This window comes from Lissotriton vulgaris, chromosome 7, assembly GCF_964263255.1.
Source record: "Lissotriton vulgaris chromosome 7, aLisVul1.2, whole genome shotgun sequence".
In the NCBI taxonomy this organism is placed as follows: domain Eukaryota; kingdom Metazoa; phylum Chordata; class Amphibia; order Caudata; family Salamandridae; genus Lissotriton; species Lissotriton vulgaris.
In genome coordinates this window covers 1,024,601,666-1,024,616,576 of record NC_141695.1, presented here as the reverse complement: position 1 = coordinate 1,024,616,576, position 14,911 = coordinate 1,024,601,666, and the positions used below count along the sequence as shown (strand labels likewise).

The window sequence follows — 14,911 nt, the reverse complement described above, 5'->3', positions numbered from 1 at the left end:
TTCTGAGTTGGGTGTGGGAGCTGTTCTTTCTCAACTGAATTTTGATGGTCAGGATCAGCCCATTGCTTTTATAAGCAGAAGGCTGACCCCCAGAGAGAAGAATTGGTCAGCTATTGAGAGGGAGGCCTTTGCTGTGGTTTGGGCCCTGAAGAAGCTGAGGCCATACTTGTTTGGCACTCACTTCAAGATTCAGACCGACCATAAGCCCCTCTTGTGGCTAAATCAGATGAAGGGTGAAAACCCCAAACTGCTTAGGTGGTCCATTTCCCTACAGGGGATGGACTTTACAGTGGAACATAGACCTGGTACTGATCATGGCAATGCCGATGGGCTCTCCAGATATTTCCACTTAGAACAAGAAGACTCACCTGGTCAAGGTTAGCTTATTGTCCCAAAGTTTGGGGGGGGGGGTCATGTAGGAGAGTAGGGTCTGCAATCCTATGATCACCCAGATTTTTTGCTTTTGTTTCACTGGTTTACGACTTTCTCTGGCTGTGGGCCTGCCAATCAGACCCACAGCCTGGCTGTTCTCTTTCTAAATTACCTCATGTACCCTAGGTGCATCTACCAATTGGTACTGGGCCACCTTATCAGACCCTGTAACTCAGGGCATAGGTGTACCCAGGGCTGCCAGGGGCTGCAGCATGTATTATGCCACCCCTGGCTGGCCTCCTAAATTTGACACAACTGGCTGCATGACAGCTGGGGCAAAGTCGTGTAATCACCCTTTGCTGTAGGTGTAGTATACCTATACCTAACCCTAAAATGGACACACAGATTCCTATCAGTCACTCCTATGGCAGGCCTTGACAATCCTGAAGGCAGAGTGCTTGGAATCGTGTGAGATGGTGCTCTGGCATGAGCTGAGCCTGTCTGCAGCTTGCGGAATCAAGTCCTAATAGCTGTTCCATGATATCGCATACCATATACTCTTAAGTGCATTATAATCCTCGCGGTTAAATGCTATCTTTGGTATTGCTTTATCAAAACATGTCGAGTAAGGTGTCATACGAATTGGAATACTAACCCCTCGCCAATTCTGGCGACGGGGTTAGCATTCCACCCTTCTAGAGGGACACGACATGTATGTAACTGTGAACCCCGGTTAAAGTTAACTGAAGCCTCAGCTCCACAAAATGGATGCTGCCACCACAGACACGAGTCTGACCCCCTGCAGCTGGGAGTCCTTCCAGCGAGGGGAGCCTGGACAAAGGGTTTCCTGTCAGGGGCGGTGCTAGCACCGTCCCAGACATGGTTTTGTGTATCCTGGGTAGGCAGGGCTTTACAGGAAGGTGACTGCTGAGTGGCACCCCGGTGCTCACTACGCATAGGCCGGTCTGAACCAGTTCCAGGGGCACACCAGCCCCTGGCCTGGGGAAGTCCGGCATGGCTGAGGGGTGTAACCACCCCCCACCTAGTCCCACCCATAGGCAGGACCTAGTCACCGGGTCAGCCCCCTTTTTTAGTATAAAGATGGGAGCGGGCCCCCTGTTAAAATTAGATCATCTTTGGAATCAAGATACCACTTTCTTCGAAAGGACTTCACGATTTCTTCTTCAAGATTCTCCCTTGTGGCTAAGGAGTAGTCACCCTGCATCAAGCGGGCACCATCCTAAAGAACACTGCGGTCTGCTGCAAGTCTTTCATCACGAATCCGACGACCCAGCTCGACGAGACCCGGCTTCCCTGGCACCTCTGACCTCTACTCACCTCTACAGCCAAGCTGAGAACCGTGAGTGCGACGAGACCTCAAGGGACCGACGATCGCCAAGACTGCACGACATCTTTACTGCAAGCCCACCGTGTCCCCCACTGGTGAGTGCTTTGGGGTCCGAGAAGCCCCGACCCTGCGCAGCTCCAGCACCCAAGATCAGCCCCCCTGCATCTCCACGATCGGCGTGGGGCCCTTCTGCTGTTTGCTGTGCATCGCGTTGTTTGGCTACTAGCCGGCTGGCTTGTGGCCTCCTGAACGACGCCCAACGACTTCACGACTGCTGGTCTGGTTGCTCCAGGCTGGCCCTTGCTTCCCTGTTCAAGAGAGGCACCCCGGACCCTCCTGGTCCACTCCAGACGCCATTTTAGGTCCACCGCGTGGGCTTGAATTTGCCAAGGCTTTGTTGCCCAATCCTGGGTCCAGCGACGCCGACAGCTTCCATCTTCGTGGGACAGCTCGATCCTCCATCCTGGTCGCCGACAACGCCTCCTGGTCCGCGAGATCTTCGAGCTACAGCGTCACCCACTCACCTTGTCGAGGTGGCTACCATCCGGTGCCCTCCTGGTGCCCACTGACTACTGGCTAGTAGTCTCGAACTTGGTCCCCTCTGCTTTCAGGTGTCATCTATCTTCGAGATCCAGGCTTGGATCCAACTGAACTTTCTTCACTGGTCACCGGCCAGCATCTTTTCTTCCGGCTCCTGGTCCGTCTACGAGGATTCCCGACGTCTTTTCAGACCTATGCAGCTGCAGCCCCTGGGCTAGGTAACTTCGGCATTTCGGTGCCCCAGCATAGCCTCACTATCCAAGGGTCAGAATCTACTTTCGTTTTCTCCCTACCAGGTCGGGTTCGCCCGAGAACACTAACTTTCTAATTCCTAGCTACCATAGACTTTTGTCCGCATCTCGCGTGAGAGTGCACACACTGCACCCGAGTCCCCTAGGCCTCCTAGAGGTAATCTAACGATTCCCTAGTCAAGTCCTAGCGATTCCAAAAGCTATTAGTACTGTACTTACCTGCTAGGAATTTCGCATTCCACTTTCAGAGTATATGGTTTTCCGTGCCCCTCGGGCATTTGTATATACTGTGCTAACTTAAGTATTTTTGTAAGAGTTTTGGTTTGTGCTTAGTACCCTGTCCTCATAAAGAGTACAGGGCTGTTGTGATCTTTAAATAAATAACTGTTTATTTTCATAACACTTGTGTGGTGTCCTTTCACTTGGTATTCAAGGGGTATATGTGTGGTAAACAGCTGGCTTAACACGCCCTCTCGAGTCTTTAGCCTTAGACTGCTCGTATCCACGCTACTAGGATAGCTGGTCTATAAGGTTGACTTACAACCAATCATCAATAAGGGTTGCTGGACTGATACATAGTGTTCACTAGAATAGTGAGCACTGCATATCAGGCCACCTTCTCACAGGGTGAGTACGCATAACAACCTTAGCAGCATGAAATACAGTATAAGGTTCATTACAACACAACGCCTGAATTTCACTCACCCTGCGGGCCGATGTAATGGCCACAAGGAACGCTGCCTTCCAGGACAGGTGCTGCAAAGAAGCCTTATGAATGGGTTCAAACGGCTCCTTCATCAAACTGGATAGCACCACATTCAATTCCCATGAAGGCGAAGGAAGCCTGACAAGATGGAACATTTTCTTCAAGCCTTCCAAAAAGTCATTGATCAGAGGGATCTGGAAGAAGGAAGTCTGAAGGGCTTTTCCTGTAGGCAGTCAATGCAGCGAGATGAACCTTAATGGAATGAACATTAAGGCCAGACCGCGCCAAATGCAGAAGGTAAGGAAGGATGACATCTTCCTTGCATGTCGTAGGGTCAAAGTTCCTGGACACACACCAGACACAAAAGCTCTTCCACTTGTAAGCATAGGAAGTCCGAGTGGAAGGTCTTAGACTCCTTCAGTATGTCCATGCAATCTTCGGGCAGATTCAAATGGCCATATTGCACTCTCTCAGGAGCCATGCCACCAAACTCAAGGATGAGAGGTTGGGGTGCAACATCTACCCCCCGAACTTCGTGAGAAGGTCCGGCCTGCACGGCAACCGTATGTGTGGAAGGAGGGACCAGTGTAGAAGGTCCATGAACCACCACTGTCTGGGCCATTCCGGGGCAATCAGGATCATCCGTGCCCTGGACCGGGACAGCTTGACGAGCACCGCTGGAATCAGGGGAATGGGCGGAAAAGCATAAACAAAGCTGTTCGACCAGTTGATCCAGAGTGCTTTCCCCAGCATCCCTTGCTGGTAGTACCTGGAGGCGAAGTCTCGGCATTTGCTGTTTTCGGCGGTGGCGAACAGATCTACGTCTGGAGTCCCCCACCTTTCGAAGACTTCTCCTAGTACGTCGTCGTTTGACCCATTCGTGGTTTTCCTGAATCAGTCTGCTCCGTGCGTCCGCCTGTACATTTTGCACACCTGGCAGATGGGTAGCAGTTATCGTCAATCCTCTGGCCAGAAGCCAGCGCCAGATAGTCTGCGCCTCCCGAGACAGGGTGCGCGATCTCGACCCCCCCTGCTTGTTGAGGTAATATATCGTGGTCGTATTGTCCGTCTGTACAAGCAGAGAGTTGGTCCGGAAGGATGGATGAAAGGCCTTCAGTGCCAAGTGAACAGCTCTGAGTTCCAGGAAATTGATGTGATACGTGGACTCCATCTGAGACCACGTTCCATAAATCTGTAAGTCTCCCGAATGCGCTCCCCAGCCTTGGAGAGAAGCATCCGTCACGATAGTCTGAGTAGGAATGTCCGCTGAACATCACTTCAGAGACTGAAGAGCATGCAGAGACAGTCGTATCTTGTTGTCCCAAGATCCTCTCCTCTGGTCCCATTGGTCCTCCAAGCACTCCTGCAGAGGGCTCATGTGTAGTCATGCATGAGTGAGGAAGATACAAGAGGCCATCGACCCCAGTAGAGAAGACAACGTCCTCACTGTTGTAGATGGAGCGGTCATAAGAGCCTGAGCCTTCCGAAGGATCGATCGCAGTCGCTCCTCCGAAGGAGACACGCTTGCTGACAGCTTATTGATGGTGGCTCCCAAGTATTGAATGCACTGGACCGGGATCAGGACAGACTTGGACATGTTGATGTGCAACCCCAACTTGTTCAAGAGAACGCACGTCTTCGGGAAGTCTGCTTGAGCTTCCGAGAAGGAGGAGGCCTTGATCAACCAATCGTCCAGGTACGGGTAGACAAACACCTTGTTCTTCCTGAGGTGTGCCGCTACCACTGCCATGCACTTCGAGAATGTCCTGGGCGCAGATTTCAGCCCGAAAGGCAGCACTGTATTGGTAATGGTTGGTGCCGACTTGAAATCGCAGAAACTTCCTGTGTTTGTACGCGATGGGCACGTGGAAGTACGCATCCTGTAGGTCTATGGCACAAAGCCAGTCCCCCTGTTGCAACTGAGGAAAAATCTGATGCAACGACAGCATGCGAAACTTTTCTCTGCGAATCCACTTGTTTGCCTGCCGCAAGTCCAGAATGGGCCTGAACTCGTTCTTGTCTTGCGAACCAGAAAGAACCGGGAGTACAGACCTCTTCCTCTTTGAGACAGAGGTACGTCTTCTATCGCCCTTTTCCTTAACAGGATATTGGCCTCCGCCTGGAGCTCGCGCAGTTGATACTGCGAGCTGACCGGAGGGATCGCTGGAGGAGGGCTGATGAACCGAAGACTGTATCCATTGCAAACAATATTCAGCACCCACTTGTCCTGAGTAATTTTTCTCCACTCTGCCAGAAAAAATTGAACGCTTCCCCCCCACCGGAGCGGGTAACGGATGACGGGGAAGTAACCGCTCAGGGTCGAGACCCGGCCGGGCCCTTGTTCGCGGTAGAGGACTGTTGTCCCCCTCTACCCTTCTGACGTTTCTGGAAGGGTCTCCGGAACTGCTGCTGTGTTTGCTGCTGCTGCCCCGAAGACTGCCCCCGTCCTCTTCCCTGTGCGCCGTAGCGCCTCTGGAAAGGCCTGAAGGATTTCTTCTCTTTGGGCTTCTCCAAGCCCACAGCCGTCAGGGTCTCTGCCTCTGCCTTCATGCGGGCCATCTCATCTGCGTGTTTACCGAAAAGGGTCTCTCCGGAAAAGGGCAGATTGGCCACCCGCTGCTGGGCCTCCGGCTTGAGTGACGTGAGCCGTAGCCAGGCATGCTGCTGCTGGTTGATTCCATGGCAGTAATCATGTGCGGCCAACAGGGAGGTATCCGCCGCTGCACTGATCACCTGGTTTGAAACCAGCATCTCTTCCTTGAGGATCTCCTGGAAGTCCTCCCTCTAGTCCCACAGCGCCCGATCGTAACGGCCTAGCAGAGCTGTATCACTGGCAGCTTTCATGGCTGCGGAAGCGGTCCCACACGCTTTCCTTCCTGCCGAGTCGATCCGACTCTCCTTATCTGGCGGTACAGTGGATGACGGGGAGGTAGAATGTAATTTCCTGGCCGCCGTCACAATCACCGAATCCGGTACCGGATCCATTCTCAGGAATGCAGGGTCCGAATCCGGGGCCCTGTACTTCTTCAGAAGCCGGGACGGCGCGGCCTTCACCACCGCTGGCATGAGGAACAGCTCCTCCGCAGGTTCCTTCAATCCAGGCACCAGAGGCAGAAGAGGGCGAGACAAGTGCTTCTTGTGAAGCGTCTCGAATATCACGGACGTCGTAGGTGTTGGAGCCGTCACCGTGATACCTAACTTCGCAGCCCCCCTCAGGAGAACCTCCTGGAACGTGGCAATGTCGTCCACTGGAGAGATCCTGGTCTCTGGAGAGTCCGATAAGGTCGGCGAGTAGGAAGTATGGGTCCTGTAAGAGTCCGTGCGTGACCTGGACCCCCTCCTCCTATGGCGACGCCTTGATCTGGTGGAGGATCTATGACGACTCCTTGATCTTCCTCTCCGTCCGGAGCGTGAACGGGACCTCCTCGGCAGAGGACGATCAACCGGGTCCACCGGAACGGGTGATTTGGGTTTAGACAGAGCCTTAGGTCTAGGTCGAGGCGTCGGAAGCTTAGGCAACGAAGTAGACCTCGGAGGAACCGGGGGTGGCACCCCAGGCAACCCTGATCCAGGCTGTGGTGGAGGCAACGGAGGCGGAGTAGGTGTCCTCGGACGGGGACCCCTCGGTAACGGAGGAGGGGGAGTCATCTTCCCCGGCAGGGTATACACCTCGGAATACACCGAGCGCGGCGAACCCCCTTCTTTTCCAGCCTGGGACGTAGGCGAACCTCCCATGGCGTCAGGTCTACCTCCACCTCTTTTCGGCGTCGGAGAGCGGCGACCATACAGCGAGCGTCCGCCCCTGGACGTCGAGCGCCTCTTCCTCGGCGTCTAACTCCTTCGGCGCCTCGACGGCGACCTCCTGCGCCTCGACGGCGACCTCCTGCGCCTCGACGGCGACCTCCTGCGCCTCGACGGCGACCTCCTGCGCCTCGACGGCGACCTGGGCTTCGACGGAGACCTTGACAGCGAGAAACTCACCGACGACGCCCGCCGCCTCTTCGCCGACAGCGAACGGCGGTATCGCCTCGGCGCCGAGCGCCGACGCCTGGCTTGTCGACCCCGATCGCTCGACGTCGACAATGACAGACACCGGAGACTTCGAAGGTCTGGTAACATCCCTCGACGCCGAGCCTCGACGTCGTTTCGTCTCCGACGATGGGGAACAGACCGCAGTCATTCCTCTCGACGCCGTAGTGGGCGCAATGGACCCCGGCGGAGAATGGTGACGTTAGCTGGTCTTCCTGCCCCTGGGGAGCCCCCCAGGGGCCTCAGCATGGGCCGAAGAAGCACCTCCAGACCCACCTTGAGCCTTCAGTCTGCTTTCCTCGAGACCCTGAAGTCTGATCTTCCTTTCCCTCAGGGTTCTTCCAGAGAAGCCTTGGCAGATAACACACTCCTCTGGAACATGAGAAGCTGGAAGGCAGAGGATACACACCTCATGGTGGTCCGACCTGGTCTTTTTCCTGGAGCACTCCGGGCATTTGTCGAATAAGGCAGGCATCTTCGACAAAAACAGAGTGAGAAAACCAAGAAGAAAGGCCCCACAGTACAATAAAGTACTTAAACTGTGAAAAATAGTGAAAAAACACCAAATAAGTCCCAAAAGGGAGAGCTCAATGCTCCAGGGTCCTGCTAGCAGGAGCCGGAAAAAAGAACTGAAAGTAAGAGGGACCAGCAGGGCATTCTGGGATACTGTGAAGTTCTGGAAAGTTCTCTTAAAGGCACAGTATCCTATTCTGAGCCACATAATGGCAGCCTATGGGGCTTGTCTGTCCATGTCTTCCAAAGGGGTTTTTGCTGAAGGCAAGGGAAATCTGGACAGGCTTTGCTGTTTTGTGGTTTTTTGGTGGAATTTCTAGTTGAAGTACTGGACAATGTAGCCTGTTATAGGCTGCATTATATGTCTTTAAATTCTCTCTTAAGTGTCTGTGCAGTTCTGCATTTTTTCGACACTAAGAGATTATTTTTGATTGCTCCAGGGTCCACGCACATGGGCGGGACTATTCACTAGATTATGACTATACACAGAGATCCCTACTACAGAAGCATTCTTTCACCATAAGAGCATCTATCTGAAAGGAAAATATGACAGGGAAAGGGCAACTGTCACAAGTGGAACACTTCACAAATGGCAAAAGTAAAGGCTTCAACAGGGAAATCCCCTCAAAAATCCATAACATCTCAAAACAGATTTAAAAATTGAGAAGGTGAAATAAAAAGCAGTCTAAGTTTGTGTGGTATTAAATGTGTGAAGCGAAAGTGGGCAGAATATACAGCCAAACTATCTCAGAACATTTCACTTGTAGAGTTTCCCATAATTCAGTGGATGGAGTTAATTATTTCAGATTGACAGTTAAGATGCCATGATGCAAGCAAAACTGCTTTCTTTTCGGTGGAAGTCTAAGGGAGAAATTTGCAACTTCCTGTTTCACTAAACATGGGTTCAAAGGCTCAAATTTCAAAATCTTGAGCAACTATTCTACTAGGCTGTGTTTATGTATAGTGGGATATTACTTTGTTCCCCTGGTCTACGGAGAGAACTCTGAAGAATTCACATCCTTCTGAATAGGCATTTAATAAACAAACCAATTAATAACCAAATGAAATCCCTCCACACATTATCCAACAATCAAAATACCTGTGTCCTCATTCTCATCAATATGTAGGTTTTAATTTTTCCATATGGCTCTGCAAGTTTGAGAACAGAGTTGTCAGAATATCCTGATTGAGGAAGATTGCTCAGATGAATAACTCTGCCAAGTTCTGGTTCAAATGTTTTCCCTGGCTTTAATTCAGGCTTCTGAAAGTAAATATTAGAGGACAACGTTTTTAAAAAGCAGTTAACATTATGAATGTAAAATCCAATTAATGATGCTCATTTCACAATAGCCATGGTAATTTTTTCATTTAAGTAAAACCCACTTTTTGGTCTATCGTGAACACAACTACACAAAGGTTACCTTTATTCTTTTATATTTCTGGGACAAGTGCACTCGTACTGGATTCCCAAATACCAAGGCTGGATTGGTTCTATAAAAATCAACTACAGCTTCAGCATCTTCTGGGTTGGACATTTCAACAAATGCCTAAAAACCAAAGAAAACAATTAGCAAACGCTATACATTTAATTCAATTTAGACTATCTCCTATATAAACTAATACACTAACATTTTAGTATATGTAAATATTTAACAACCAATAGTAAATATAACATGAATTTAATGGGTTGGGGTATTAAGATTAGCAATGAGACATGCAGTTTTGTATTGGCTACTTAAATGGATAGAGCGACTGCTATTGCTACATTATTGGTATTGAGAGAACAACAAATAATCATAAGCCACATACTGCATACCACCATAATCAACTGGTCTCTAATTTTCCATTCCACTGACTTAGTAACGTAAAATGAGTTTGTTTGTGAACAACTTTAACAGCAGTTGTCAAAATTTAGGAAGTGGTATATTTAACTAATATGAAGAAACACAGGGTAACTACTTAAGACGGAAGTCTACTCAGGAAATGTTAAAGTAGGTTTAACTTAAAAGCACTAACCATCTTGCAGTCCATTTGTTTTACAAGAGCTTTACCATGTAGGCCTCTGTCAAATCAAAACGTAAACGGTACTTTGCAAACTAGTACAGTGACTTTTTCAATGCGAAAGCAATATCACTCTTAAACAGATCCTTAAAATGGACCTGGCCATAGAGCAGGGGGTCTCCAACCAGTAGCTTTTGAGCAAGAGTAGCTTACTTGTGTGCAGCACAGCTTATTAAAGTGGAAAGCGTTTGCTTGGTTGAATAGACAAAAAAATAAAAATATACACAACACTAATATTAGTAGCTCAATACAAAAAAAAGTTTGGAGACCCCTCACAGAGTAAGTCATCACATGCTACTCAAGCAACGAAAGCTTTACTTACAACTTTATTTTGCAAACCTGGAGTACAGATGCCCCTCAAGAAGAGAAGTTTCTACTCTATTAAGCACCTTAAAATGATTGTAATTTAAAGTTGCTGTATTTTGATTGGGCCTCCATTAATCTCTGGAAACACAACTGGTGCCACACTTGGCCAAAAAGGCCTTGAGAAAAAGGGCTTGCTGTATTACCCCCATTTTAGCAGCCAATTTGATTTAGTCCCAATATTATGGTTGTACCCCTGGAAAATGCCTTAAAAGGATTGTTAGGAGCAAAAAATATGAAAACCCCTAAACACAGACAAAGTAAAATTTTCAACTTTTTGCGTATTCTCTCAAAAAATTTGTAGCCAACTATCGATTACGTTTTGCAATCTCTTCAGTGTACAGCAAGTATTGGCCAGTGCCATCTGTCAGATGTGCAATTCAGCAAAAGTATTGTTTAAAAAAACGAATTAAAAATAAAAGTACTCCGTTTATGCAGGGGATGTTTAACCTTTGATGTGCATACCAGACTTTTCAGTTCGATTGTGCATACTACTCCCAAAATATTTCAGCTGCTAACAATTCTTCGCATGAAATTTCTCAGGTTGTAGAAACTCGCATCATTAGCTTCTGTCTCAGTTTCTCTGCCCTCTGTAAATGGCTGCAATGCACTAAAGTACTTTTTCGCTCAGAGAAAATCTATAATTCCTTTCCCATGGAAGCCAGAGGGCCACCCGCAGTTGGAGGTGGTTCGACTCGGTCGCCACCAGTGTTTAACTACAAAGATTTCGCCCAATCTCCACTACTGAATTGACTTCCACTGGAGAACCAGATTTGACGATGGAGTAGATGGATCCAATAATGTATCTCGGCTGAGAGATTATCTAACATGTTAAGTGATTTTTTCCTGTCCTCTGGTTGTGTTCCCGAACAATGAAAATTTGCCATGGTGGTTCGTGTTCAAAACAAACAACAACTAAAACTATTGGATCCGTCGAGGGCTGAAAACTATCAACCCATATCACTGTTGCCCTCTTTGGCAAGTTAGCAAAAAGCATATGTAAACCGAGAGCTCTCCAACTTTTCAGAGGAGAATAAACTTTTACATAGAACTCTAATCGGGCTCTCTCCATTCCTACAGCACAGTCATCCTCACTGCTTGCCTAGGAATCTGCAAGTCAGATTATGGATGAGGGCAGTACAGTGGGCATTCTTATGCATAATCAAAGCCGCATTTGAAACGGACTTAATATTTTGGTCAAGGGCCCTGGAGCAATTGCATCAGCGGCATGGAACTGAATTGGTTGACCCAATTCTTGAAGGAACGCACCTTACAGGTACCTCAAAAAAAAGGTCAGTCGTCTTTTTGCTCTCTGCAGCAAGTAGAACATCAGGGTTCATCTCGGAGTCACTCTTTAACATATTACTAGATCTGTAAGATCTTGTTCTCAGATGTTCGGAATCATGTTGGCATGCTCTCGTCTTGAACCTATTGGTAACGTTTATCTTGACCTTATTTGTAATCTTTGTTCTTGTCACACTTTGCTATCCTTCCTACCTCAACTGTGTAGCGCTCCGATATCCTCTTGGGTCTTGTTCGCGCTATACAAAACTTTATAAATTTGTCAGCTCCAGTTATTAAAGAGAATGATTGTACTATTATCTCATACAGTGACACAGCTCATCATAATTTTGCGCCACAATAGTGAGCGATAGCCTTCTGCCTTTGTGCGTGCCGGGTGGATGTTGGCACTTAGACGGACCGTAATTGTTTGAAACTGAATGAGGAGACGACCCTGGTACAGGGCAAGCATATAAACATCTGGTTTAATGCTTGGTGGCCACATAACTTTGGCCCTGTACCCTCCCACGTCCAAGGATAAGAATCTGGGCATCTGGTTTCATAAGAAGGTTGTGGATGCCCAGATTAATTCCCTTGCAGAAAAGTGCTTTGAGAGATTGAAATCCCTCAAAAATTCTTCCACCTCCTACCAGAGTCCACCCAAAAAACAGTAGTACAGGCGCTAGAACTAGCGCCTGTACTACTGTTTTTTGGGTGGACTACTGTAACGTTCAGTATCTGTGCACGTTGAATAGGCTTTAACGTGTGCAGAATGCAGCAGCTCGGATGCAACTTGGGCTCTCAAGATACGACTTATTCAACACCACACTGAAGAAAGTGCACTGGTTACCAGTGAAACAAATCCTTTTCACGGCTCTGTTTTAAAGCACTTTCTGGTCAAGGTCCTGCTTATTTCCAGGCTATGGTTACCTCTATGCTCCAGCCAGAAATCTGAGAATGGCCATGGCCAAATTGGCCTCTCTTCCTAGATTTTGAAAAAGCCATGCACTGGTGGCTATTCCTTCAGTCACCTTACTCCTAGAATAAGGAATTTATTACCTGTGGAACTTAGTCTAGCCTACTCTGAATTGACTTCCAGGAAAAAAATTAAAAACCTACTTTTTTTGATTCTGGATAGGTTTTCCTGGTTGTTAGCAACTCTTTCTGTTTTCAGTCTCCTAGCACTGGGACACTTCGTGTGAAGTAGCTATGCACTTTAGAAATGGCTTTATTATTAAGCAGGAAAATCAAGCACAAAGAGAATGTACAGCAACAATACAAACATGCAGCGATGCTTACGTCCAATCTGTACAAAAATCCTTGTGTTGGCCATTGTGCACACCTGCCCACGTTATAAGTAAGTAACAGTGCATGAGGTATCACCTTAGTCTGTTTAGACAACAGCTTGCAGTCGAAGGCAGAATCAAAGACCGGGACTTTCATGACTCATTGTTTAAAGCTGTTGGTCTGCCCTTCACTGTGCACGCAGCAACCAGCCTGACTAACAAACTGGGACAGAGATACATCTGTAAGCGGTAGTGTAACAAACTGCCTAAATGGGGATATCTATGGGAGCCATAGGAACGGATCTTAGACTTTCAAGGGGCGGCACTGACAATCCCCAACTATGATGCACTGCACCTTCTAATGCCCTGTCTGTAATGTAGCGCAGCCATTAAGGCAGAGGATTCCCTCTTCAGCATGGGGCTTACATGCCCACGCTAATGAGGGATCACACCATTTAGCATCAACACAACCTGCCAAGTAGCATTAGAGCAGAGGTACTCAGCACAAAATGTCAAAGAAGCCTGTGTATTGGCAAAAGTGTTGAACGGTTTAAGTCCTTTGATAGAAGTTGTTCGCCCCTACAACGAGGAAAGGCAGTATGACCTGCAACTGTACAACATGGGGGACAGACAGTCCTTTAAAAAACGAAAAACTCACATAACTGTCCCAGATACTGCATGTTAGAATGCAGTCACCACATGATTTTAAAGGTGTAGGTTACTTACCCTGTACGCAAATATTCACAGAGTGTAGTGCTGCAGATTCACATGCTATGTACACTCTTACAATCTAGTGTTGGGCCTGGACTCTGTAAATTATTCGAGCAAAGTCTTTACGGTAGACTTAGTGCTTCGAATTCCCCCTCCTCTTGGTATTGTGCATGTTCAGAGCTGCTCCTTTGTTAATTGCAGTGTTTTTCTCTTGGAGTTAGAGAAGTGATGATATAGTCTTAAGTAAGCTGTATGCTGTTGAACCTGCTGTTGTGTATATGTGGTACCATCTAATACCTGCTGGGGAGCCGGAAGGGTGCACGTAAATCTGCAGCACTACACACTACGAACAGATGCTTAAAAGGTAAGTAACATACTCCATCCGTAGCATGTATTGGCTGCAGATAAACATGCTTTGCAAAGACTGCAAAGCAGTACTCCGCTCGTGGTGGCTTTAGACAGGAGATGGTGTATTTGTCCAACTAATCTGCGAAAAGTTTGTCCCACCAATGCTGGTTGTGTGGCTTATACATCCGCACAATAGTGCTCGGCAAATGTGTGTGGGTTCAACCATGTTGCAGCTTTGCAAATGTCTGTTAGTGGGGGGTGTTTCTAAAAAATGCCACTGATGAGGCTTTCTTTCATGTAGAATGTGCCCTTGGCATTGGTGGTAAGGATTAGTTACTTACCTGTAATCCTAGTTCTCTTCCAGGGGTATCCTCAAAGTTATAAGCATTAGAATATTCCCGCCCATGCGCGGGACCCCAGAAACACTTCTATGTGCCCCACATCTCTATCTATCTATGTACACACACACACACACACACACACATATATATATATATGCAATTGCAGCCTAACTCCAGAGCTGAATGATGCTGTAAAGAATTTCCACCATACATGAACATGCATTAGAAACATGAGAAACAACAAAGTTGGTTTAGAAAATGTTTTAATGCTTAGAAAGCAGTAGAAATTCTTATAAAATACTAAAAGCATAGAAAGCTCCCAGGCTGCATTGCAAATACACAGTCTAAAAAGCTAACCTGTAGCTGTATATCAATAAACTGACACCGTGCCTTTAAGGCACTCATGACCCCCATCTTCCCATCATGCCTCAGGGGTGACAGTTAGGTCAGTTGTTCTTTCCGGCTCCTTCTGGAAGGATCCTGGCAACACAGCGCCACTCTTTTCTGATTTCTTCAGAAAATCTTTTAACTTTTGACAACTTTTATTCCTTACTTCGAAGTTTTTCATCTTTAGAAGTGAGGCTGTCTTTTTTTGACAGGTTTGGGCATTTTTATCATCTGAAAATGCCATCTCTTTTTGACTCTTGCCCTTCTTGTGGTAAAAAGAAGGCCAAAACAGACTCATGGAGTCTGTACTCTTGGTCTACCTGAAGATCATGATCCGAAGACCTGCCCTCACTGCCAGAACCTGTCCAGAAGAA

The 14,911-nt window shown here is 47.8% G+C and overlaps 1 protein-coding gene across 2 annotated transcripts in view; it reads right to left on the bottom strand.

The window, feature by feature from the left end:
- MATR3 (matrin 3) overlaps nt 1-14,911 on the bottom strand; it is a 220,219-nt gene that overhangs the window by 131,730 nt on the left and 73,578 nt on the right. For both annotated transcript variants that reach the window (XM_086931450.1, XM_086931449.1), the window contains 2 exons: nt 9,181-9,306; nt 8,859-9,020 (listed from right to left, as the gene is read on the bottom strand). In XM_086931450.1, coding sequence (XP_086787576.1) covers nt 8,859-9,020; nt 9,181-9,306 — 288 coding nt within the window. The remainder of the gene's footprint in view (nt 1-8,858; nt 9,021-9,180; nt 9,307-14,911) is intronic.